The sequence below is a fragment of the Mobula birostris genome, chromosome 6 (assembly GCF_030028105.1).
Source record: "Mobula birostris isolate sMobBir1 chromosome 6, sMobBir1.hap1, whole genome shotgun sequence".
NCBI lineage: Eukaryota > Metazoa > Chordata > Chondrichthyes > Myliobatiformes > Myliobatidae > Mobula > Mobula birostris.
Genome location: NC_092375.1, coordinates 40642027 through 40663112, shown reverse-complemented (window position 1 = coordinate 40663112; position 21086 = coordinate 40642027). Strand labels below are relative to the sequence as shown.

The 21086-nt window shown below is 39.3% G+C and overlaps 1 protein-coding gene across 2 annotated transcripts in view; it reads left to right on the top strand.

The window, feature by feature from the left end:
- The window catches only part of LOC140199763 (syntaxin-binding protein 5-like), a 340576-nt gene that overhangs the window by 120098 nt on the left and 199392 nt on the right, over positions 1–21086 (top strand). For both annotated transcript variants that reach the window (XM_072262244.1, XM_072262243.1), the window contains exon 5: positions 17342–17476. In XM_072262244.1, the coding sequence (XP_072118345.1) occupies positions 17342–17476 (135 nt within the window). The remainder of the gene's footprint in view (positions 1–17341; positions 17477–21086) is intronic.

Sequence of the window (21086 nt, the reverse complement as noted above, 5' to 3'; positions counted from 1 at the left end):
ATGCATGGACTTGGCCTCCGCCACACTCCATGGCGGAGCATTCCAGAGATTTACTACTCTCTGGCTAAAAAAATTCCTCCTTTCCTCCATTCTAAAGTGTCACTCCTCAATTTGAGGTTGAGCCCTCTAGTTCTAGATGCCCCTACCATAAGGAGCATCTGGATCGACTAGGCTTATTATCGTTGGAATTTAGAAGATTGAGGGGGGATCTTATTGAAACGTATAAAATCCTAAAGGGATTGGACAGGCTAGATGCAGGAAGATTGTTCCCAATGTTGGGGAAGTCCAGAACGAGGGGTCACAGTTTGAGGATAAAGGGGAAGCCTTTTAGGAACGAGATGAGGAAAAACTTCTTCACACAGAGAGTGGTGAATCTGTGGAATTCTCTGCCACAGGAAACAGTTGAGGCCAGTTCATTGGCGATATTTAAGAGGGAGTTAGATATGGCCCTTGTGGCTAAAGGGATCAGGGAGTATGGAGGGAAGGCTGGTGGAGGGTTCTGAGTTGGATGCTCAGCCATGATCATACTGAATGGCGGTGCAGGCTTGAAGTGCCAAATGGCCTACTCCTGCACCTATTTTCTATGTTTCTATGTTTCTATCCTCTCCACATTCACCCTATCTAGTCCTTTCAACATTCAGTAGGTTTCAATGAGGGGAGGGGAGGGGAGGGGAACGTCGACTCAGACCATGAGAGGCCTGTGTTGGGCATTTTCATGCCTTACAAGTCGCAGACTGGAAGTCTGTGTGGGGCGCCACTCCTCGCACAGACACTAGAGCAATGTGTAATTAAGTGCCTTGTTCAGGGACACAAACACACTGCCACAGCTGAGGCTCAAACTAGCGACCTTGAGATCACTAGACGAACGCCTTAACCACTTGGCCACGTGCCCACAATGAGATGAGATCTCATTGTGATCTCAGGTTTCAATGAGATCTCCCTGCATTCTTTTAAATTCCAGTGAGTACAGGCCCAAAGCTGTTAAACATAGGTTAACCCTTTGATTCCCCGAAGGGAAAGGGAAAAGTTAACCTGGAGCTTTTCTTTTCTTTTGCTTTCTCCAACTGAAGCCTCTCTTCGTTGAAACCTCAGAGCTAAAGCCTGAAGATCACCACTCTGACTTCGTCCACTCAGACGAAGGCTGCTGCACTTGTCCCTGCCTTCCTTTAATTTTTTCTTACTAATCAATCACAAACGCCGATTGGTTGTTGCTCAAAGCTCTTTTTGCTCTACTGACCCGCTGTTGCCTTTTGTACTCGGGCAGTGGACCTGACTGAAGTATCCTCCTCTTAAAACTTCTGATATCTGGATTGGCTGCTGGTCAGAGCTCTTTTTCACAATCTAAGCATTCTCTTCTTTTATTTTAGACCATAACAACATAAGATATTGGAGCAAACTTTGGCATGTCGAGTCTGCTTCACCATTTCATCATGGCTAATCCAATTTCCCTCTTAGTCCCAATCTCCTGCCTTCTCTGAGTATTCTTTCATGCCCTGACTAATCCAGAATCTTATCAAGTTCTGCCTTAAATATATCCAATGACCAGGCCTCCAGAGCCACCTCAGGCAGTGAATTCCACGGATTCACTACTCTCTGGCCAAAGAAATTCTACCCAACACTGTACTCCATCTGCCACTCCTTTGCCCTTTACACTTTATTTTGAGTGATAATAGTTCAGGAAATCGACATGTTGGTAGTTTGATTACCCTTTTTCAAGAAGGCTTTGAGATCAGCCTTGAATGTTTTCATTTTTCATCTTTGTCCAAGCTGAATTTGAAGTATGTTCTGGCAATCTGCAATCAGGCCTACAAATGGTGTGTCATAAACATTGGAGCTGGCTGAGTGTAATTAGAGCTTCAAAGCTAGAGATATTAGCCTGGGAGTGATTGCTAATGTTAGTTCGCTAATCCTGCCAGTGGATGTATTGCAGAGATAGTATTGGCGACCTCTGTTAAGCACTTTGATGTGGTTCCTGTAGGTAATTCTGGCTTAGAAATATGCAAGAAGATGGGCTTCACCGTTTTAAGCTTGAATCCTTAAGCTTCAAACATTGATCGTCAAAGTCTGCACTAGAACATTGAAAGTGAATATCTACGTTCAATGAGAGGTAGCTCCTTTTTTCTGGATGTTTAGTGTAAGGCTCATTTTCTCATCATTTTAGTGAACCAATCAACAATGACTTGAAATTTGGCCTCTGAACATGCACAAATCTAATCTACTCACTACAAGGTCAAAGTGACCTTGGTTCTGAAGAAGTGACATGGTTTGAAAGTTTACTTTTTTTGTTAGATTAGCTCCACTCCATTAGGAATTTAGTCAGAAGTAAGATGCAGAAAGAATGATTGATAAAAATGTCAGAGTGATCAGTCTTGCTTGACATGTTCAGTTCTGAGATCGCGTCTGTTGTAGACACATTGCTTAAGATATAAAAGGCTGCAGCTAGATTAAATCCAGCAATTTCATGATGCCCTTGAAATTCAGTGAGGGTATATGTCATAGGGTAGCAATTTCTTCTGTTTTGTTAAGGCTCATATCAGTCATGTGTAAATCATCTAGCAACATGGAGATCACATGGCATAAATGATCCACATTGTAAATTCTTTACTAGCCATTATTGGAGAGCATTTATTCTAATATTTATTTTCTCATCTCAATCAGTTTCCTAAACTGAATTCTTAGCTTATCTTTTTCTCATTTATCATCTAGAATCTGTAATTCATCCTGCTATCCCTCATCTTGCTCTCAATAGTTTCAGGTATTCTCTGCTGCAAAAAAACAAACTGCTGGGGGTACTTAGTGAGTCAAACAACGTTTGCAGAGGAAAATGGGCTGGTGAACATATCTGGACGGAAAGAGTAGAGATGCCCATATAAAGAGGCAAGAGAGAGTGGTGGAGCAAGAGCTGGCAAGAATGGGTGGATCCAGCTGAGGAGGACTGATTGCCAGATGTGCGCAGGTGGGGGATTGCAGGGTGGAAACGCCAGCAAAGGTTGCGAGATGATAGGTGGAGGAGAAATGGCTGGATCTGATAGGTAAGGAACGTGGAACACGGAACCAAATAAGTGGCTGGGGTCGGAGGAGGGAACTCTACGGGGGATTGTGTGACTGGGCAGGTGAGAAGGGGAAAGAAATTGAGTGGAAAAAATACCTTTTAATTAGTTCACATTATTTTCTGTCAATTTTTTAAATCAATTTTTGGAAAAGCAAAGAAATGTTGTGAGAGGTTTGAAAAAGTAACTAGGATGAACTGTGTGTCACAGTAGTGTACTGGTTAGCATGATGCCATTATAGCTTGTGGTGGCGGTGTATGGAGTTCAATCCTGGCTTCCTCTGTAAGGAGTCTCTGTACGTTTTCCCCGTGGAATGCGTGGGTTATCTCTGGGTCCTCTGGGTTTCCTCCCACAGTACAAAGATGTCATTGTAAATTGTCCCATGATTAGGTTAGGGTTAAGTCAGGGTTGTTGGGTGTTGCTGGACAGTGCGGCTGAAAAGACCTATCCCGCAGTAAATAAATAAGTAATATGTTTTCACTGTGAGTAAGGTCAATTAACCTGATTGGGACTAATATGTTTATTCAGAAGTGTAATGTTGCTTGATACCAACCACCCATTTACACAAAACCTATATGAATCCCATTTTCACCAACCATAGCCCTCCCCCCCCCCCCACCATTCTCATCAGTTCCTCCCAGATTCTGCCACTCACTGGCACATTTGGAACAATTTTCAATGGTCAAATAGCCAACCAGTTTGTGAGATGTGGAGGAAATCAGACTATGTGGAGGAGACGTAAGAATAACACCATGTGGACAATATCCAAGGCCAGGATTGAACTCAGGCTGCTGGCAGCGTGAGCCACCAGCTGGTTAGCAGTGCTGCTGGCTGCCCATAGTGATGGACATAGTTTGTTTATCGCTCGAATGTCTCCATTTTCTATGATAGAAAGGAAATACACATATACTTGAACATCAGTTTTTTTTGAGCACAGGGCGAAAGGAGGCAAATTGGATGGCTTTAGTCAGCTTTATCAACAAACCTGAATGGGTTCCTCCATTGCGTGATTTTATATTAATAACCAAAAGAGAGCTGTAGAACCAATTTATTATTGTGCATATTTTGCAGTCTTAGAAATTTTTTGTTTAACTTCCTGGCATCATGTTCACTATTTCACCCTCCTACATCTTTATTATTTCTCTATTAACAACATAGCAAATCTCCTTTCCAAACCTTAGAAATTTCTTTTTGTAAGAAATAGGGCTTACATCAGGCACGACCTCTCTCTATGCTACTGATTGCTACAAACTCCACGTTTGATTTCAACCCATAGGTAATCTCAACCTTTGTATAAATATTTGCATCAGTAATTACTTTTTACCTGCCAAAATGTTCAGTTTGTCCGTTTAAGATCTTGATCATGAGAGCTTTCACTTACAGCTAACAAGTTCACAAACTTCATTTCCTTCAGTTTCACAAATTTCACTCTTTGTGGGAATGAATGTTCTCCTGTTTCATGACTTTCTTCATTTCTAAGAGTGAGATTATACATGCAGCTATCTTTGACAGTCAATTCCTTGAACCCGCCCTCCTATTTTTCCACCTTGAATCGCATCCATTCCTTAATTCCAGTCACTTTACAGTTTCTCTTTCCTCTCCTAATCTTGTATGTATGTATATATGTAGTTGCTAGTCCTGCTTCCTAAATCATTGCATGGCCTTATCTTTGTTAGCCGTTCTTGCTTGTTTATATTGTAATTAATTTGGTCAGGAAGCACTCTTCTTCCTTTCAACACTGTCTTTATTAAGCATCTATTTATTTATTTATTTATTGAGAAACAGCTTGGAATAAGTCCTTCTGGCCTTTCGAGCCATGCCGCCCAGCGGTCCCCCAATTTAATCCTAGCCTAATCATGGGACAATTTGCCATCAGCAAATAACCTACCAACCGGTACGCCCTTGCACTGTGGGAGGAAACCGGGACAACCAGAGGAAACCCACGCAGTCACGGGGAGAACGTACAAACTCCTTATAGGCAGCGGCGAGTAATTTCCCTTTGTACCTGTAATCTTTTCTCTCTGTTGGTGAATATATGATATAGATAGATTGTTTTAGCCCATAAGTATGTAGGGGCTGAAGGGATATGGATTATGTGCAGGTCGAAGAGATTGAGCTTAAATTGGAATTGCGGTTGAGGTGAAGGGCCTGTTCCTATGCTGTACTGTTCTATATTAAATGCTCAGCCTCTGGCTGAAATTACAAAATCTGTGCTTAACAACTATAATGTTTTGACTTTTGCTTTTAGTCAGCCTCATGATTGATTATGAATAACTCTTAACATTGTTTTCAACTGAGGAAAAAATGTTTCTTATACAGTTAATGAGAAGTAATAGCTTTTATTGTGATACTTGGAGTTGCCAGAGAATTTATCTTTTAACATTGTCACGTTCCTTCTCCATACCTTTGACTACTTTCATAATTATATTGCCAAATGTACCCAGCTTTCTACCTCTACCACTTCCCTAGCATTCATCACTTCGATACATTCAGATTATGAGGTTAAATCTGTTGTCTACTCCATTCCCATCCTCTTTCGTGATATCTTTTAGCAAGCCAAGGCAATGTAGTCCAGGTCTGCCTTAACTTGCTGAGCAACATTAGGATGTCCTTTTGGCAGCAGACAACTTGCCAAAGACGTGGGAGAGCTGTCTGCTTTATGGCCACTTTTTCAGTCGCCGTCAGATGCTCAAAGCTTAAAATTATTTCTACTTCGACCTCTTTTTCCATTATCAGTAAGGTTAATGATTCATAGTTATAGAGTCATACAGTGTCATAGTCTATCTTTACTAAACCCATTTTTCAGCACTATGCCCACAGCTTTCTGAGGCATGGCATTTCTAAATATTATGAGGGTACCTACAACTATCACCCCACAGCTAGTGAGTTCCAAATTTAACCATCCTCTATATGAAAATATCTTCCTTACATTTAAATCTTCTACCACCTCTTTTAAATATATATCATCTTGTTAAGAGAACTAGTTTCCTGTTACCAATGCTTTCAAAATTTTGCATACCTTCAGACTTCTCTACTGCATTGTAACCAGTCACAGTCTTTTCATTCTTTTCTCATAGCTGACATGGTCCACCCCATTTAACATTTCTGATGTATCTCCTCTGCCCTCTCTCCAGTGCAATCACATCCTTCCTATTGTGTGGTGATTAGAGCTGCACACAGTATCCAGCTGTGGCCTAACTAATGCTTTATAATTCTACCACAACCTCCCTGCTATTACGTTCCATGCCCATTTCCCTTGCTTATAGTCATGGAGTAATACAACACAGAAATAGATCCTCCGTTCAACTAGTGCATGCTGACTAGTCCCAGTTGTCGCCATTCAGCCCATAACTCTCCAAGTCCTTCTCCTCCATGTACTTAACCAAAAGCCTCTTCAATTTCCTCTGGAAATAGTACCCACCGCAATCACTTCCTTTTGCAGCTCATTCCAGGTATTCACTACCTTCTGTGTAAAGAAGTTAATTCTCAGATCTCTTTTAAATCTCTACCCTCTTTACTTGCCCTTTAGTTTTCGAATCCCAACACTGGAGAAACGCCTATGACTATCCAGCTTATCCATGTCCCTCAAGATTTTATGAGCTTCTATGAGGTCACTTCTCATTCTCTTGCACTCCAAGGAATAAAGATCCAGTGTGGACAACCTCTCTATAACTCAGCCCTTTAGTGCAGGAAGCATCCTCACCTGTCTCTTTTGCACCCCCTCCATCTTGATATTGTTCAATATACCTGAACGACTTCATGGGATTATCTTTAAACCCTTTTGCCAAGTACATCTCATGCCCTTTTTTTGCTCTCCTAATTTCTCTCTTTAATTTGGTCTTAAGCTTTTTATTTTGAGCAAATGATTCATTCGTGCCCAGCTGGTTAAAAGCAACGTATGCTTCCTCCTTTTTCCCTTAGCAGAGCCTCAATATCTCTCATCAACCAGGGTTCCCTGAAATTGGTATATCTAACCTTCACTCTAATGGAAATATTTGCCCTGGACTTTTGATATGATACTTTCAAAAGCTCTCACTTGCCAACTGTTCCTTTGCCATTATATAGTCACACAGTCAACACCAGTTGGATCCTGCCTGATGCCTTCCAAGATGCAGCAGAAGACCACAAAGATATACCACACACTCAGTGGCCACCTCATTAGGTTCAAGAGATACCCAATAAAGTGCCACTGAGTATATATTGTGTGAGGAAACTGTCTTGGACACTGGACAGAGTCCACCCCATTTATGCCCTTTGCATTCTGGGTGGCCCAGCTGATACCAGGAAAATTGAGATCTCCCACTAGCACTGCTATTCTTACAACTATGTGCAATTTCTCAACATATCTGCTCCTCAAGTTCTTGCTGACTATTGAGGACTTTATAATATAGCCCTACCAAGGTGACTATCTCTTCTTTATTTTAAAGTTATATTCAAATGGCTTAGTTAGATGAGCTCTCAGGAATATGCTCTGTAAAGACTGCTGTTATGTCCTCCCTTATAAAAAGACAACACCCTCTCCACTTTTACCTGTTTCTCTCTGCAATGTCTAAAGCATCAATATGATGAAACATTGGGTTGCCAGTCCTGCCCTTATCTCTTAGGTTCCCTTATGTTATGGCCACAATTTCCCAGTGCCTGGAGGCAATCTACACTCTCATTTCATCTGCATTGCCTGTTAATCTATCTGCAGTGAAATGGATGCAATTGAAAGCAGTGGTCCTCTGTCCTTTCACTATAAACATGGCTATCCACTTTGGTTAGTGCACATACCTCAGTCTTCTCTCTAACTTTACTGTCTCACGTCCCAAACCCCTGCCATCTTAGTTTAAACTCTACCTGGTGGGAAGTATCCCATATGCCTTACTTGCTTTATCTGTGCTGCTTGTTTGGGTTTCTTGTTCATGAACACCAAAGTCCCTTTATTCCTTAATATTTCCAAGTAATTGTGTATGCCCTAGCCTTGTTAGTCCTACAGTATATGTAACATCGCAATTGTGTGTTCATATTCTGTTCTGTGTTAAATTCTGCTCACTAGTCACACTGCCCGTGTTGGTAAAATACAGTATTTTGCAAAAGTCTTAGCCTATACAGTATACTAGGGTGCCCAAGACTTTTTATGACAATTTCTATGACATATGTAAGTGACATTTAAACCCGATTCTGATATGGGTCTCTGTTGTGGACTGAGAGTGGGAAGGGGGCAGGGAGAGGGTCAGGTTGGGATCATGAGAGGGAGTGGGAAGCACTGGAGAGACATTCTGTAATGATCAATAAACCAATTGTTTGGAATCAAATGACTGTGCTGGTGTCTCCAGGCTGGGTGTGTCTGCACCTGCGTCACCTCCCACCCCTGGCACTCCTGCCAGCTGTCCCACACCCCTCCAGTGACACTCCACCCTCACCGTTCCCAACATGCTTTGCTCCTGCCAGATTTACGAGCTCGCTCTCTACTCCATGTTGATAAATACAGTACTGTGCCAAAGTCTTAGGCACCCTAGTTATATGTGTGTATCTAAGACTTTTGCACAGTACTGTATATCAGCTCCTGCTCCACCAAATTAACAAATTTAAGCTTATTCAAATCACTCAGTAATTTCAGTTTTTCCTTTGCTACTCTTGTTTAAACTTCTTCCATACAATTTAACCATCTCTTCCTCTTCCCCCTTTCTCTTGAATGCAGCAGTAGCATGTCTTTGGTACTATTTTCTATTCACCCAAGTTTTTCCATTCTTGAAGTCTTTAGTAAAACCTACATCTTTAATCTTTAATCTTCATCCTTAATCCTCATCATCCCGGACTTGCCCTTGTCTTGTTACTTCCATCAGTGAGGAGGTACAGGAACCCGAGGACCCATACTCAATGATTTGAAAACAATTTCTCCGCCGTCAGATTACTGGAAGGTCCATGAATCCATGAATACTACCTCATTAATTGCTTTCTTTATTGCTTTTTAGTTTTTGTAGTTTATTGTAATTTTATGTCTTTATATTGTACTGCTGCCTCAAAACTACAAATTTCGCATCATATTTCAGTGATGATAATTCTGATTCATGGTTTAAGTTTGTATTCAAGGGAAAAGTAATAATGTTCATCATTGTAATATTTAAATAAAATAATCAAATGGCAGAGTCATGCAAAATTTTAATGAATGACAGAGCAGTTTCTTTTGCCGTACCGTAGATTTGATTATAAGTAAAAATGAGAATACTAATAATCATGTTTGACAGAAGTATTCTTCAATGTATTTTTATGCAGGTACATTAAGCAGCCACTTTTAAAGACCACGTCACATCTCTCCTTTATCTAAATTAAAAATATGCAAATATAGTAGAAATTATGTCAGCTGTCAGGTTTGTGTACTTGACAATTTTGCGGTTGGTTCCCTCTATTCTAATGCATGGCAAATGTGTGCCTGCCTGCTAAGTTTGCAAACCATGTAATGAGAAAACTGCTGCTGTTTGAACCTCTTCTTTTGGCAGAATGCCTAGAGGATGGCATCATACCAGAGCAAATATAATTCAGTCATTAGCATCACAAGTAATTTATTTAAATAGTGTTACTCAAGAAAATATTTCAATGGAATATAAACAAGCTCTGCAGGAGAGGAAATCCTTTTCATTAATATCAGATTTTTGGAAGCTGTTAACTCTTTTGGAAATTCTGTTGTTAGTCAGTAGATTGATCTGTATAAAATTCATGGGTTAATATGTGCCATTTAAAAACAAAGTTCAAAGATCATGCTGTTTTATTGCCTTGAACAAATAATAAACTGGGATTTGAGTTCCCCATGCTCACTGCTAAATTCTGGACGAAGTACAGTGTAAATTTAACCTCTGGTAATCCAGGCTAATTCCTGTAAGCGAGGCTCTGCACGGGAAAAGTGTCTCCCATTTATAATAGTCTTATGCAGGGCAAATTGGATAATGTCAGTAGTCAAAACAATCCTTACCATAAAAGTGCAAAAGGCAGAACAACATCTGCTATCCTCTTGTCCTCTGGCATCTCACCCGTGGCTAAGGATGTTTTCAGTATCTCTGCCAGGCCCCTGCAATTTCTGCATAGTCTCCTGCAAGGTCCGAGGGGACAGCTTGTCAGGCAGTGGAAACACCTTGTCAGACACTGCCTTGAATGTACTCAATTATTGAGCCTCGACTACCTGCGTGGGTAAGAATTCCAAATGTTTACCACATTCTGGGTTAAGAAATTGATTAATTAGAAACAAGCAAGCAACTTAGACATTACATTCAATTAAAACTCATGGTTTTCAAGCTGGAGAACATGTTTAATTGATAAAAATCTGTTTAATTGACAGCTTTATCTCAAGACTTATAGCTTGTATTAGTCCTTCAACGTTTTATTCACTAACGTTGGACTTCAGACTCAATAGACCATTGCTTAACACAATTTTAAGCACAAGGACCTAAAAGTGTGCTGAACTGAAAACATGATGTTAAGCTTTGGACCTCAATTTTAAGTTCTGGTATTTCACACATATCCTCCGTAGGCAACTCCTAAGACTGAGGGTACATTATTTAGACTGTCTATTTCAACAGCGACAGTTCTTGGTTCAGTATTAGAGGAAGGGGAAGGAAACAGGAAGGAAGCAAATGAAAGTCTTGGTGTGGACTTGAGGAATATCATGGAACCAAGCCATGCATGGACTTTCAGATCCATGAATGTAAAACAAAATGCTTTCTATTCAGCTGCAACTGCTCATGCTTAAGGAGCTAAAAATCTATGTTATTCTTCCTATTTATTACAGAAGTATTCCTCCATTGAATACAAAATGATTGTTAAGACCTCTTTACATGTACGGGAAAACTAAAGCATTTAGGCAGTGGTTGGAAGATCAAAAAACTTGTTTTTTGCAGATCATTCTATTGTTAAATGAGGTTTATATGACTTAAGCCCCAAAATTATGCCATGTGATAAGGAAACAGTTTTGTTTAAAGAAACAGCTCAACTCTGGCTGTTAACAAAATAAATATGCTTTATTTAATTTTGACAGTTTTGAATTGTAAATTATTGCCATTGCATTTATAATAAGTACTGCTCTCTAATTGTTTAGTTTTTTGGGTTTATTACACAGAACATAGTCTGCTGATTTTTTCTCTTTCTCTATCAAAGTTGAAATTTCTTACCATTGACGTTAAAGAATAAAATACCATAGCAATTATCATTGAAATGACACCTTTGGGAACTTGCCCACTGCACAAGGAGTTAAAAATGACACATTTGTTCTTTTTTTCACCCTGTGAGACAAGCTGAGTGCACTTGCTTCATAACCACAGATGATAATGAGATATGAACTGTATGTGGTCTGTCATTCCAGCATGTCTCTTAGAGGTGAATTTTGCTATTTTCCAAACGCCACCCATAGTATGTCAACTTAGTGAATCAGTTTCTTAGGTGTGGAATATTGACAAGCATTCTGAAAAATATAAATGAATATTTGAAGCGTATCTGCATTTAAAGCATACAGTATTTATATTTATAACATAGACTGACTGGATGAAATGGCTCCTTCAATGCCAGCTCAGGGAGCAATCCCAATCCTCCACTTATTTATTCCTCTCTCTACTTAATATCATTGTATTTCCACAACCTGCACACAGGGCAATTTATATGAACCATTTAATATATCTGACAGATCTTTGGGAATATGGGTGGAAACTGGAACACACATAGGAAACCCAAGTGATCACGGAGAATATGCGAACTCCACAGGAGATCAGGACTGGAAGAATATTTCATTATTTATTTACTACTGGAAGTATTTTAATTTTCTGCAGTGAGCCTTGATTTGAAAAATAGAATAGAGAGGATAATGACTTGGGTATTGTGTTGATTTCTTATGCTAAACTGAGCATGCCATTACCTGCTTCTGTATAAACTGGAACAGGAACTAAATATAATGGCAATCAAACCTTATGATTTGATGAAGTGCCATAAAATAAAAAGTTTTGCAGTTTATATTGGAAACATGAGAGTCTGCACTTCCTGGAATCTGGAACAACAATCTGCTGAAAGAATTCAAGTTGAGTATCATCTTTGGGAGGAAAGGAATTGTTAATATTTTAGACTAAGCCTGTATCAGTCCTGTAACAGGTGCTGCTTGACCTGCTGAGTACCTCCAGCAGATTGTTAGTGGTACTTCATATTGATCTACATAGAAACTCTACTGCAATGTATTATAATATCAAAATTAGTGCAAAATATTCAGCTAAAAATGACCAGTATGTGTTTCTGAATTGTACAGGAAGCAGTGCAATATAAAATCTCTCCCAGCATCAAGGCAAGTTAATCTACAAAAATAGCATTTGAATGTAATTGACTATAACATGTTCATTAATTCATATTGTTTGGTTCTCAAAGGAAAACTGTTAAATTTTCAGTCTCTCCATGAGTTGCTAAAATTATTAGCTCAACCATTTGAAGTGTTAGCTCTAATAACATTGGTAAAGTTCATATTAAAAAATTACGGCTGACAAAAACACAGAATAGACTGTATTAGGAATCTATCCATTATTGAAAGGCTCAAATTTGTCCCCAAATGTTTTCACCACCACCACCCTTTGAAATCAGATCCAACGTAAACAATCAGATTATTTGAGAACCAGTTTCTCTCTTTTTTTTTAAGATCAACAGTGCAGGGATTCAAAAAATCCTGGATTTGTATTCCTGTTTTATGGACAAAATAAAATAGTAGTTAAGCAGTTTAGGTGGTATTAACTGTTATCTTCCAAGTTTCAACTAGATAACTGAGTTTAAATTGATCCATATAATTTGTCATAATCTTTTCAATCTGGCTGTCTCACAACATTCTACAAAACTATTGTATTACCTTAGCATACTGTCATTATCTTTTTCATCTCGTCAATTCATTGCACTATATTTTATGAACATTTCAGTATATCACTTGAAGGAATTGCATCTTGGCATGAAAGATGTCCTTGTCAGTGTGGTTGATCTTGCTACTGAGTTACACTTGGAACACTGGAGATGGATTTGTTGCTGTACAATATATGAATGCCTTGCCTCATAGAATATAAGGAATCTGGACATTGCATTATTCAAGTCATTAACGCAGTATACGAGGGGTAATTGATAAGTTTGTGGCCTAAGGTAGAAGGAGTCGATTTTAGAAAACCTAGCACATTTATTTTTCAACATAGTTCCCTCCTACATTTACACACTTAGTCCAGTGGTCGTGGAGCATACGGATCCTGGACCTCCAGAAAGTGTCCACAGCAGGGGTGATTGATAAGTTTGTGGCCTACAGTAGAAGGAGATGAGTTATACAGCTCTGGTTACGTGCACATGCAGTTCAACTCTTTGAGTGATTATGCAGAAAGTTTGAAGTTAATAACTCATCAGGGGTGATTGATACGTTCGTGGCCTAAGGTAGAAGGAGATGAGTTATTAACTTCAAACTTTCTGCATTTTCACTCAAAGAGTTGCACTGCATGTGCATGTAACGAGAGCTGTATAACTCATCTCTTTCTACCCTAGGCCATGAACTAATCAATCACCCCTGCTGTGGACCACTTCTGGAGGTCCAAGATCCGTATGCTTCACCACTGCTGGACTAAATGTGTAAATGTAGGAGGGGACTATGTTGAAAAATAAATGTGCTAGGTTTTCTAAAATTGACTCCTTCTACCTTAGGCCACAAACATATCAATCACCCTTCGTATGTAGAATTTCCCGGCAGTGGTGGAACACATTCTTTTGCCATTCTTCTGCCCCCCAAGTCAAATTTGTGAAATTCTAAATATTATTAAACAGGCAAGTGTGATTGTGTTGTAAATTAGGAGGTCAAATGTATGGAGAAAGTATATAGTTGATGGCAGGGTTTTGATCTACAGAGGGATCTTATGGTTCGAGTCTATAGCTTACTGCAAGTAGGTAGGATGGTAAAGAAGATATTTGGCATGCTTGCTTTTATTAGTCAGAGCAATGTGTATGAGAAGAAGGAAGTCACGTTGCAGCTATGTAAAACTTCAGTTAGGTTGCACTTAGAGTACTGCTTGCAATTCTGGCTACCACATCACAGGAAGGATGTGAAGTCTTTGGAAAGAGTGCAGAAGAGTTTACCAGGGTGCAGCTTATATTAGGGGCTTTGAGCTATAAGGAAAGGTTGGATGAACTAATTTAATCTAATTAAATTCAAACATATGTAAATGATCATCCTTTGGAGGTCTTTCTCACTGTTGAAATGGTTAAGACTGCTTATGAGTATGCAGGTATCAATTTAAATCTAATTTATGTTTGGTTGTATGTGCCTAAAAGGCAGATTTTCCTTTCATGGTGATTTCCATAAAGCTGATATTCCATAAGACCATAGACTATAAGATATAGGAGCAGAATTAGGCCATTTGGCCCATTCAATAATGGCTGATCTTTCTTTTTCCCTCTTCCCGGCCTTCTCCTCGTAACCTTTGATGCCATGGCCAATCAAAAACCTATCAATTTATACCTTAAATACCCCCAATGACCTGGCCTCCACGGCTATCTGTGGTAACAAATTCCACAATTCACCAACCCCTGGCTAAACAGATTTCTCTGCATCTCTGTTTTAAATGGACACCCCTCAATCCTGAGCTGTGCCCTCTTGTCTAGGCCTTTCAGCATTGGAAAGGTTTCAATGAGATTCCTCCCCACCCATCCACCTAAATTTCAGTGAGTACAGAACCAGAGCCATCAAACATTCCTCATATGATAGCCCTTTCATTCCCAGAATCATTCTTGTGATTCTCATTGATATTCAACATAAAAAGAAGCGGTCCCAACACCGATCTCTGCAGGACACCATTAGTCACTGGCAGACAACCAGAAAAAGATCGTTTTATTCTCACTCGCTGCCTCCTACCAATCAGCCAATGCTCTAACCATGCTAGTAACCTTCCGGTAATACCATGGGCTCATAACATGGTAAGCAGCCTTGTGTGTGACACCATGTCACTGGACTTCTGAAAGTCCAAATATACAACATCCACTGCATCCCCTTTATACATCCTACTTGTAATCTCCTCAAAGAATTCCAACAGGTTTGTCAGGCAAGATTTTCCCTTAAGGAATATCAAACACCTAATGATTAAGATAATTTGTCTCTGGTGATCTCAGCAAACTAAACAAGCATATTATGCATTTTGATATACGTGTACTCAACACCCCCAGTGCTACCTCTTTCCCTTCGTGTATGAAACAATGAGGCACAAGGTAGAAGGTATCTTTCCTCAATTACAATTAGTGTCATCCCTGACTCCTCCTTTTCAGTTGTTGATAGATAGATGGATACTTCATTGATCCCGAAGGAAATTACAGCATCACAGTAGCATTACAATTGCACAGATATACAAGTGTACTAATATTAGAAACGAAGTAAGAAAGAATAAAAAATGTTACCACAAACAGTCCAACAGGAGGGGGTCATAACTTCCTGGCTATAGGTTGACTCATTATAGAGCCTAATGGCCAAGGGTAAGAATGACCTCATATAGTACTGTTTGGAGCAGTGCAGTTGTCTTAGTCTATTACTAAAAGTGTTGCTCTGTTCAGCCAAGGTGGCATGCAGAGGGCAAGAAACATTGTCCAGAATTGCCAGAATTTTTCATAGGGTCGTTTGTTCTACCACAGCCTCCAGTGTGTCCAATCTGACTCCTATAACAGAGTCAGCCTTTCTAATCAGTTTATTGAGCCTGTTGGCATCACCCTTGTTGATGCCATTGCCCCAGCACACCACATCGAAGGTTGTACTGGCGACAACAGACTGGTGGAACATGTGAAGGAGAGGCCTGCATACACTAAAGGACCTCAGTCTCCTCAGGAAGTAGAGGTGATTCTGGCCCTTCTTGTACACAGCCTCTGTGTTGGTGCTCCATTCAAGTCTGTCATCCAAGTGCACCCCCAGGTACTATTAGGTCCTAACCACATCCACGTCCTCACCATCAATAGTAACAGGGAGCAGTGGAGGCTAAGTCTTTCTAAAGTCCATCATCATCTCCTTTGTCTTATTGATGTTGAGCTGCAGATGATTCAGCTTGCACCATTTGACAAAGTTCTCCACCAGGTTTCTGTATTCATCTTCCTGTCCTCCCTTAATGCACCTAACTATTGCTGAGTCATCAGAGAATTTCTGCACATGACATGACTCGGTGTTATACCTAAAGTCTGAGGTATACAGGGTAAACAGTAAGAGAGCCAATACAGTCCACTGTGGGGCCCCAATGCTCCTTATAGCCATGTCTGACACACAGCTCTGAAGCCACACAAACTGTGGTCTGCCAGTCAGGTAGTCCATTATCCAGGATACAATGGAAGTGCCAATCTACATTGAATGGAGCTTTTCCCCCAGTAATGAGGACTGTATAGTATTGAAGGCACCTGAGAAATCAAAAAAGAAACATGATCTTCACAGTGCTGCCCTGCTTATTCAAATGGGAACAGGCTGTGTTCAGCAGGTCAGCAGGTAGATGACAACAATGTTGACTTCGATGTGCTCCTGATGGTATTCTTCAGCTGAAATTCACATACCTCAATGGAACAGATCTTCTTACTCTCCATCCTTTTCTGCCTCATATGCATCATGTTCGTGACTGGAACCAGCCTCCTAATTCAAAAATAGCTCCTCCCCATCATTGTGTTTAAAAGAATTAACAACTGTTTCTTTTTATTTTGTCACCATTTTTGTTTCTCCCTCTGTTCCCTAATCCTTTTTTTGTTGGCCTTGTCTCCATTTTCTCCCATCTTCTATTATTTTTATTCCATCATTGCTCTTTGCCCTTTTTCATCTATTCTGTTTATTTTTCTCTCTTCCATTTCCCCTTTTAGCCATCACTTTCCCTTTCCCATTATCTCCACCTCTCTCATTCAATGGTTTTTCTTTCTCCATTTGTTGAGCTGCAGATGATTCAGCTTGCACCATTTGACATTTGCACCCTTTGTTATTCCATTTCATCCTCTCATCCTCTCCACCCTCCCTTCTCATTCTCCTCTCTTCTTAACCAGCCCTTACTATATATTACCACCTCTTGCAGTTTTTTCTTCTCAGTCCAGTTAAATGAGGCCAAGCATTTCTTGGTGGAATTTAAATATATTTTCTCATTTTCCATGTGTGTTATAACAAAGTAAATGTCTTTTTTTTATATAAATTATTGTTAATATTGCTCTTGAATTCACATAGAATTGGCTTCTAACTGTACTGTTTGCTTCTTGTTACGTTTAAGAAACCGATTAGATATTTTTTGAAAAATATTGAATGCTATAACTGATTTTTTTTAAACCAGGATTACCTGCTGCCATCTCCCTTTCCAGAGTAAATGGTTATATGTGGGAACGGAGCGAGGAAACATGTACGTTGTAAATATCGAGTCCTTTGTCCTTTCGGGATATGTCATCATGTGGAATAAAGCGATAGAACTGTAAGTTTCATCCATAAACCAAGTACAAATTATTATTGTGGAAGAAAATTCACATAAATTTGCAATAGCTATTAATGCTAAATATGCAGCATGATTTAAATTTATGCCATTCAGTGACCAATTCTGATAATTGTGCTTTGTCAGCTTTAGGTTTTTTTTTCAAATGAATGTGATTCTCACACTTCTGTTTAAATTAAATTGTACTGTTCTATCAGGATATGCTATCAGAAAGTTTTTGAAACATTGTAAGACCTGTGTTATTTGCCTCAATATAGAAAGAGTTGAACCTTAAGATTGCCTTCCTTGATGTGATTTGTAAACAAATTTTTGAGGAAATATTATTGATGAAGTCAATCAGTAACCTCATTTTGACCATTTAGACTGATTTTCTGCAAATAACATCCTAAATTAAATGGCTACTGAAGTACACCCAATATTGACCTGTCTGTATCTGAAACAAAAATTGCAAATATGAGTTCTTTGCCTGAATCAGCACACTTCAGTAAAATTGGTGCACTTTAGGTCAGAAAAATGGAGTTAACTCTTAATTATTGTACTGGTGAACCATTCTGTTCTGTTGAGGGGATAAATAGGGATGGACAACAAATGCAGACCTCGCAGTGATACCACGTCCTGTGGGCAAAATGCATTAGTAACAACTGGAAAATCTGATGAGATATTTAAAGAATCTGTCCCTCCATTAATATTTTTGGCTAGTTTATGTCATAGATATATTTTTGAAGCAAATTGCACCTATCTATTGTTCTTCCAATCAACTGGCAATATTCTATTCTGAAATATAATCCACAGTCTGTGATATAAGAATTACTTTTCCCAGCTTTCTAATGCTTTCATTTTGCACCAACTTTCAGTGTTTTCTGTATTTCACCCAGACCACAGAGTAAGAGGCATGATGGTTTGGATGCATAGAAAGCCTCTTATCCGCTGGTTATGTTTTTAGTTAGGAAGGTAGGCACCAGTGAAGAACTTAAATATAATAAGTGCAAAGGTTTGCCTATAAAAATTATAGATAGCAAGAAAGAATTCAAAATTGTCACAGTATGAAAGATTGCCCATCATGGAAAAAGCAATGGAGAATTAAGCATATAGTAACTTTGATACTAGGGCAGGAAAAGCAATAGTTGTTTCTATTATTTAGAAAAAGGGAAAAGTTGCAGATATTTTCTAAAAATAGTATAATCCACAAGAAAAGATACACACAAAAAACTTAATGTTGGAAATCTAAACCTGTGATCAAGCATATAGAAACATACAGCACAATACAGGCCCTTCGGCCCACAAAGCTGTGCCAAACATGTCCCTACTTTAGAACTACCTAGGCTTTACCCATAGACCTCTATTTTTCTAAGCTCCATGTACCCATCCAGGCGTCTCTTAAAAGACCCTATTGTTTCCGCCTCCACCACTGCCGCCGGCAGCTCATTCCACGCACATACCTTTGGAATCCTACAACAGAAGTTCTGATGTGTTTCAGATTAATATACAAATGGCAGAGATTGCACCTTGATGTTGATATACTCATCCAAAAGGTTCCAAATTAGGTCATGTGTAGGCAGAAATCTGCTGCTGATAATGCAGGTGATAAAATAGTTGACTTTCTAAACTGGTGAACCACACAAAGTAAGCAAAAAGTAGCAAGGACAAAGAATGAAGATGGGAGGCTGAGTGTTCCTGGCTAACACTACTGCTGATCTAGTCTGATTTAGAAGCCAGAATAGGCTTTAAGGAAGATTTGAAAGAGGACTAAAAAACTGGATCCCCCTTATAGCTGCATCTGCCTTCAACAATATTGGTATTAGTGAATGTGTCAAGAACATGGATTTGAATCTAGCAATCTAGTGGCTCAGAATGAAACGTTCATGAAGCACTGAGAACTGTAGGAACAATTGCAACAAATTGCATTTGTTACAATCTGACAACTTGCAAAACTGACATTTCCCTTTCTTTATCATTCAGCTATGAGGTCAATGCTAGTTTAGTGTAGTTTGGAAGAACATGTCAACTGATGCACCTAGTATTTTAAGAAAGAAGTGCTGAACTGTTGAAGCTACACAATAGGATTACAAGCATGTTGACCAGCAGAAGCATCTTGCTAGAAATTTACCTAAGTACAGTAATTCAGCATCCAGTGAGACGTGTCAAAGCTCTATTATCATATAAAATCCAATCATGACGAATGATGACATTAAACTACTGAAGTATGAATGAACTTCTATGAATATGCCTTTTCTCAAAAGCAAAATGAGGCTGGAGCAAGAACACTTTCAGACAATATTGTGAGTGGATGGTCCATTTCAACTTCCTCATGACCTCCTCTATCACAGGCCAGATCCTCATTTCACTATGTGATGTTAAGATATGCCTGTACTCTTCAAACAATAGGAGTCCCAAACGTCTCACTGCAGTACCAACTCCAAACAAATTCATTCTGATAGTCTTAAGATTGTGTTGCACTTGCCTGGGCATTCTCAGTCAGAAAAAGCAAGTGGAATCCAGCATGGCCAGTTCCCATGCTTCATGCCACTTGCAGTCATAAAGAGCGTGTTAATGTGGCACTAATGCATTAATTATTTTAATATTAATGCTCATTTAGTTTTCTGCTGTGACCACTCTATTCCACACTTCATTCACAGAAAACAGGACAAAAGAGCTGAAATCAATACCATGGTGAAAAGTGACTGCCCCTGACATCAAGATGACATTTGACTAAGTGTTGTTTCAGGAAGAATGAATAAAATTTAATTCAACAGCAACCAAGGGAAACCTGGCGTCATGCCTAGCGCAAAGCAATTTATTTTGCGGTTATTGGAGATCGATGTTTTTAGTTTCTGGACACTTATAGAGAATGCTGGGTAAAGAAAAACTTTGTAACTAAGGAACAGTGATGTTTTTGAAGAATCATTGATTGAAGTTATATTACTGTGCATAGCACAAAAAGGAACCATCATACTGTTTTGGCGTTAACACATGGATACAAATTTAAAGTAATTGGTAGAAAAACTAGAGAGGATATGAGGAAAATGTGTCTCATCTAGGGAGCACTAGGGTTCTGGAACTCACTGACCAAAGAGAGGATAGAGGCAAAAAAGAACTCATCACATGTAAAATTTTGATTTTTTTTTTCTTGAAGAGGAAAAGCTAAGTGCTGGAATGCAAGTTTAGGCTAGGTAGTGTTTCAAATGGCATGGACAGGATAGGCCAAGTGGCAACTTCCTTTGTGGTTTATTTGTATGTTTGTTAGCAGTGGCTTAAACACAATCTATCTTCCACTTCATCAGTGATGTTTTCAGCTCAGAAGTGGAGATGTTCTCTAATATCTTAATGGTGTTCATCTTCATGTACAACTTCTCAAATAATAATCCATGTACAGCATGATCTAGTTCACAGTAAGGCTTGAGCCATTGAGTGGCAAATAGTATTCATGTTAAACAGTCCTCAACACACTCATCTCTAAGTAAAATGCTAGCCGCCACCTTTTCTCATTCAATTACATTACCTTTTTCATATCTCCCTTCGTCAACACTCGTGGGGCGGATTGGGCTACAATTTTCCTTAAACTTGTCAGCCCAGACATACAGGTATAAATATT